General features: G+C 33.7%; 1 protein-coding gene across 1 annotated transcript; it reads right to left on the bottom strand.

Moving 5' to 3' along the window:
* Window positions 1-3,510: 3,510 nt before the first annotated feature.
* On the bottom strand, window positions 3,511-4,992 carry LOC122275103. Its single transcript, XM_043084058.1, has one exon. It carries the CDS (start codon window positions 4,467-4,469, stop codon window positions 3,981-3,983), a length of 489 nt encoding a protein of 162 aa, XP_042939992.1. The 5' UTR covers window positions 4,470-4,992; the 3' UTR covers window positions 3,511-3,980.
* Window positions 4,993-6,988: the final 1,996 nt, after the last annotated feature.

The following is a 6,988-nucleotide window of genomic DNA, read 5'->3' on the forward strand; positions in this document are numbered from 1 at the left end:
CTTCTCTCACTGCATTTTTTTTTATATAGACTAACAAATTAATGTTATTCATTTAATTTTGTTATTGTTAACTAATAAAACTATATTGAAATTAAAATATAAAAAACGATGATATTATATATAAGCGATAAATTAAAAAATAGCCAATCCATATAACGAGTAATATTTATTATCTTTTTCAGCCAATGAAAATAACCTATTTATCATAATTTTAAAAAGAGTAATGTTATATATCACACAATTATCTCACTTGCATCTTATTATATATGATGTAACGTATTTATTATTATTTGATAATAAAAAAATATACAATAAATAATTATTTAATTATAATAAATATATTATGTCTTACTTAATTAAATATAAAAATAATAATAATATAGTATATAAAAATTTTTATTTAAAAAAAAGATACCTAGTAATGTTTGGACTTTGTATTGGTTGGCCGAGGTAGGTGAAATATTGACTAATGTGGAGGCATTCATCGATCGTGCAGTGGCATCCGTGTGAGAATTTAGCACTAGCTTTTTGTTTGGAGTTTGAAAACGCCTGCCTCCACGAGGTTCCGAATTGCGTGTGGGGAACAGGTAGTGTGCCACTGTTGTGTGGACCACATCCACATCCACATCCACATCCACATCCGCCTCAACTTCAGCTCTTGGTTCTCTTTTTTCTTTTACTCCTTTTAATTGCCCTTTTCGGAATTTATCAAATATATGCCATCACTTCAACAAACTCGATACCAAGTTTTCTTCAGCTTGCCTTTTACCTTACCTGTCAGTTGAGACTTGAGTGACAGATTACCAAACAGTTTTTTCAGTTTCACCATGAATTTTATCAATTAAATAAAACAACACTCACGTACTTATAATCATTTTTATTATTTATAACAAAATTATATTTTAAATTGACTGTACTTTTATATAATGTTGTTAATTTTTATAAATCATTTTATAAAACCATTTTTCATTTAAAATAGAGTTGTGTAAATGGTTACATGTGTATCATTTTTTTTAAATAATTCATTTGTAATATATAAATTTTAAAATATATTTTTTAAATTAAATTATATCATCTTATTATACATGTTCTATCCATCGATTTAAAAATCAAAATTTAAAGAAAAAACAATACACCCTTAAAAAAGAAAAAGAAAAAACAATACAAGAAAGGTTTTCCAAATGGTATTATGAGGTTCATGGCAGTAATACGGGCCCAATCAATATATTTGGTATTTAAAAAGAAAAAAGAATTGTCAAGATAAGGTGACGAAGAGAAAGTTTGCACATGGTATTAAGATTAGAGTTTTGCTAAATACAAGCACAGTCGCGTATTAATCTGTGTATCAATACTGATTCATTCATACTTAAAATTTAAATTAACACTACTTTCAATAAAATTTACTTTTTGACCAATCACATCATATTAATATACAGATTAGTGCATAATTATGCTTGTAACTATATTTTTCCTTAGAATTATATATACGTTGAGAAGTTGGTAAATAATACGAGTAACAAAAATATATAAAATTGGGACAAAATTATCAAGGAACAACATTGATATACAGTTAAATTCTATGCACTTTAAAAAAAAAAAAAAGAATAAGATTTGTTATTAAAAAAATAAATTTATTATGCGTCTCCTAATTTAAAAAAATATATAAAATTATAAATATCATTTATAATAGTAATGATAGGGGACAACAACCCTTAAAATCGATGCAGAGGGCCAAAGTGAGGGGCAGCACTGCCTGAATACTTGGGATCTACATTTCCAAATGAATATTTCCAGGAAAAAGTAGCATTTATTTACTATAGACCTCTGGGCCAACCTCGGTATGGGTCAATTTCAATTTCAATTTCAATAAAAATGTATATTTTCATTTTTTTTATGGACCTATGTTTTGGTACGTGGGGTACTCATTTAAAAAATTTTAAATGAGCTTTAATTCGGCTTTTAGGTAAAAACAAAATGTTTACTTGTTAATTGATCTATTATTTAAACCATCGAGATTAATTATTTAGTTGAGCTATACAGTCTAATCAACAAATTTAGACTTAGTAATGAGAGAGTAATATTGTACGATTTAGCTCTAGTATGTTTCATAAATAAGATGGAATAAAATGAGATAAAAATTAAAAAATTGAATAAAGTATTTTTTTAATATAATTTTTATTTTAAAATTAAAAAAATAAATTATTTATTTTATTTTATATAAAAATTTAATAAAATTATAACGGTGAAAAATCAATTAGAATTTCAATCAAAAGAGAAGTTTTACAAAAAACTCACTACATTCATCTGCCATCTCAGTTTATGGTTTTCCTTCCATGAAAAACTTGATTTCCATGCATTTTCCTTTCTCGAAAACTTCCCTTTTTAAATGACTCGAAAATCATAGAAAGTCGTTATGCTTTAGAAAAACTTGTGTACATGTATATTATTGGAGAGAGAGAGAGAGAGAGAGAGGGTTCTTCAGTCTGCAGGAATATCTGTATTGAAGTGACCCACTGCTAGAGGTACGTCTGACATGCCATAGATAATTTTATTTGATCCCTTTGCAATGATATCTGAAGCCGATGAGTAACACCTTTTGTTGGCCCCGATGGTGGGACTGGAAAAAACTGCTCGGCAAATGTACGTGCGTACGTATGTATGTATGGGCTTTTGCTCAAGGCTCAACCATCTGCCAGCCAGCCAATGCAGGGGGTCAAACTCTACTGTAATTAGGATGCCATTGGCACCATCTAATCAACTCTGAGAGAACGAAATGCTTAAAGACATGCCCACTTGTTAGTGCAAGGCTAGAGTTGCATTATTCTATGGTTGAAAAAGGCAATGTGGGGACTCTCTCTCGTTTCATCCCACCTGAAAGTGACTTTGTTTATCCTAACAAATAAATATTATTTTATTATTAATAGTATGGAGAACTACCTCATGGGGTTGCACTCTATCAAAATCCATATGCAGTCCATTCATCTGATCTCTTTGATATGATTTGATGATCAGATTCTGATATGGGTATGATCCTGTCTATCATGATTTCATAGAGAGAGAACACAGTAATTGATGCATGCTCATTCCAGCCCTCCTCCTCATCTAATCAACTATGTGATATGGGGTATTTTTCTAACAGGAATGCCAGGATTCACGGACGAAAATCGGCTGAATTGGTTCACAGAAACCAATGACTGGATGAAAATTAACGATCAAACTATCAGTACCAGTGATCCTATGGCATTACTGATCTTTCCCTTTTCCCCATTACAAATATGTTTATTTTATATTACTACTGGAAAGAGCTAAATTCTTCTATTAATCATGGAGTAGATGATCACAGCATTGCATCATTAATTTGCCAATACGACCAGGATGACAAGTACTTGCAAACTACCACTTTAATCTGCTTGTTAAAATGAACATATATATATATATATATATATATATGTATGTATGCGCGCGCGCGCGCACACGTCAAACTGCTCAACAAGATTATCTCAATGATCATAGCGCAATCACCATCCGTTAATTTTTATTCATATACTGATATGTGTGATAAAATGTACACTAGTGAACAGTAGAAGTGGGTCTCTCTCAAAAACAGTGTCTCTACCTTTGATAACTCTCTTTCAATATCAAAACACAAACCCCACAATGCTTTGGACATCCCTCTGATCTCTCTTTCATAACATCACAATCTGAATTCCGGTAACGGTGACCTAATTATGGCCTTATCGATGCCGAAATCCCACCCAAACTGCTCGTACTACTAACCACAATTTCCGAACTCTGATAGAATATTGCATTATTTTTCTTTTATATGCCTATATATACAGATAAACAAAAGTGCCAAAACAGGTTGAAGCAGCAGCAGAAGAAGAACGATAAAAAAAAAAAAGAAGAAGTGAAAGAAACAAATGGGAATCCTAATGGATGAACCTTAAAATATGAATCACAAGAAGAACCAAAATCCGCCATTAGACATCACTTGGTGACTCACAAATGCTCTCTAAGTGAGGTCTCCACACGCCAACACGACCTCGCCTACGATCTCTTTGCGTGGAAATCTTCTCCGAGAGTATTTCAGTCAAGTACTGATCTGATATCAATAGGTTCGTCATGGCCATAGCGTTGTTGGCGTTGCTATCCGGCTCTCTTCTTTTCTTTCTCGTTGATGATCTTGATCGAGTTTTTTCTGGGTTTGAAGGTACAGGCATGAGGAAGTATATTTTTCCACGTTGAAGCTCTGCATCGGGAGGGACTATCACAATCTTTGGGACGCAGCCATCGTCTGAGGAAGAAGAGGGTTTCTTGAGGACGTGCTTGGGGTAAGCCTTCATGATCTCGCTGGCTCGGATTGTCCCACTGATCTCTTCCACGCGGCCATTGGTGTGAACTATGCGAATTACGTCGAGAACTCCACATGGTAGAATGCAAGAGATGCAGCATCTTATGGTGTTTTTCATGGCTCCTCTTTCTATCTCTCCCTCTCCCCCCTCTATAGGTGTCTCATGGAGAGAGAAAGGAGGAGAAGTGGAAGAAGGATAAAAGAGACTAAAGAGAGAGAAGGAAAGAAAAGGAGAGAGAAGGGGCTTTTCCTTTATGCCTATCCCAATGAGAGTGGGAATCGGTCACCTAGAATTTTTTTTAAGCAAATGATGTTTATATTATGCTTTCTTTCTCTCCCTTCTCTTTTTCTGGTTTTGTGGGGGAGAATTCTTTTTCGGACTTGCTTAGGATGAAATCTATGGCATGAATAATTGCATCTCATCTCACTCAGCTTTGCCTTTTGGATTCATCATTTAGGCCCCCTTCCTCTCTTCGCCCTTCACCAAAGTTCAATAATTTGGGGTTGGGTTTGAAAGGTTGGGGGGACTCCTGGGTGACACATGTGGGCACTGTATGATTGGGACGGCCAAGTAAGCTAAAACAAGACCCTTTTGCCAGGGGTGACCCGGCCTGCGTGTTTCAATCAGAATTCAACATCTGGCCAAACGTGATTAATGAAAGAGCTGCTAATAGTTGGTGTGGTGGCTACTATAGTGTAGGGTCAACGAGAGAGAGAGAGAGAGAGATGGCTTTGGTTGGATTGAATCGGGAGAAGGGAGGGTGGGAAATGGGGGCATGGAGAAAATCTTCTTTTGAGAAGGGTTTGTGATCTTTCGATATCCCCAAGCAAGATCATGTGGGTTGTAGCTTTCTTTGGAAAGTGAAGTCTGAAAGACTTCTTTTACTTTTATCTATTCTGGTTTTAGGTCTGTGCATGAGGTGCTTTGACTCCAGTGAAGCTGCCTCTACTAGCCAATTTACAAGGGAAAAACTAAGTTCTCACAGCACACGTGTCAATTTCTTTTTCTTTTTCTTTTTTACTATTTAGTTGAGTTAGTATCTCAATTGACAACCGCTACTAGCATAAAAACTTATATAAAAATAATTTAATAAATTGAGGTTATTTCATAAAATTCTTTAAATTTATTTTACAATATGACAAATCACATTGAGCTACATCAATTTATAAAATTACTTTTATATAATTATTTTATAATTAAAATATTTCTCATCTCAATTTAGAAAGAGAGAGATTCTCCTAGTTTCCTAAACTTGCAAAAGTTGAGTCCTTAATGTTTTTATTCCCGTATATGCAACCAAATAAATACTTCCTGATAATTGAAAATATCACCAAATAAAAGCACTAACACATTATTTGACCCCCCAAAAAAAGAAGACTAAAATCTTTGAATGGGTGTGGTTGTTGGTTTTCTTTTCTTTTTCACTTGCAGAAGTTAGGAGATTCTTTTGGAAGTAAACCATGGAATTCAAAAGTAAGGTAATGACACCAAGAAAAAGAAAAATTCTTCATGCTAATCTCTTAAGATAAGTGTTCATATGATTTGATTTGATGCCTATAATTTCATATTGACCTTGGACTATTTTAATTGTCAGCTACCATAAAGATTTGCCATAAGAAAACAAGGTAGTTAACTCTATTTTTAAGTACTTTGATTGCCTATTTATTTTTAGTTATGTCTCATCCATAATGTGGCCCACCAATTAAATAGGTTCAGATGTAGATATATGGTAGTGGGTAACATGTGAGCAGAAATGGAGGGGAGGGCCCATGCATAAAATTAAAAGGGTTCTGATATGGAAAATGCTTTCTATCCTAAACTCCATCTCCTACATTAGCTTGCCTTCAAGTCAATAAATCTACAGCCCTCCGATTAAAACCCTTTAACATAAAATTGTTGGTTTTTTTAGCTCTAATCATGCACCTTAACATATACTATCAGTCAACAACCAAGAAATGCCATGAAACATCAAATTATCTTCACTTCAAACCAAAAGTCCTTTGCATTCTTAAAAAACTAAGCTATCTTGCCTCTGACATCAGCCAGCTTGATGGGTATGCCATATCATCTGCCATAATTGCTCGCAATATAACCACTCCCCCTTCCCTTTTTAATTACAAATGCTACTGTACAAATTCAGAAGACAAAAAGGATTGTACCAAACAAAATCATGTCCTCATTTACATCTCAAGAATGGAAACCCAGCATGCCTTTGATACACCCTTAGCCCCTCCTTTTGCAAACAACTTTGAAAACAATAACAGAGAAGCTTAATTTTTCGTTTTAATGCTTCTGCAATTCATAGAAGCTTTTGCAATTATCCCAAGTTGCCGCTTTCGAACATTTCAAAGCAATCTCCCCTGGAGAAACCATTTGGAGCCATGTACCAAATACATCGTATCAACCTTTACTCCACCACACTTAGCAGGCTCCCAAGTCACGCACTTTCTCAGAAGATCCACGACATCTACTTTGAAATAGAACTAAAGAGTAATAATAGATACATAATAATTTTTATGTTTAGATCGGATATTTTTATAAACAAATGATCATGATGTTTTTATATATTATTTGATAAGAATGTCCTTCATTTGAAACATGATCATTGTAAAAAGAGAAATAATAATTATACATCA

Source organism: Carya illinoinensis, chromosome 9 (genome assembly GCF_018687715.1).
Source record: "Carya illinoinensis cultivar Pawnee chromosome 9, C.illinoinensisPawnee_v1, whole genome shotgun sequence".
Taxonomy (NCBI): domain Eukaryota; kingdom Viridiplantae; phylum Streptophyta; class Magnoliopsida; order Fagales; family Juglandaceae; genus Carya; species Carya illinoinensis.

What these genes read in the sequence shown, in the direction of transcription:
- LOC122275103 (XM_043084058.1), bottom strand. Translation starts at nt 4,469, where the DNA reads ATGAAAAACACCATAAGATGCTGCATCTCTTGCATTCTACCATGTGGA.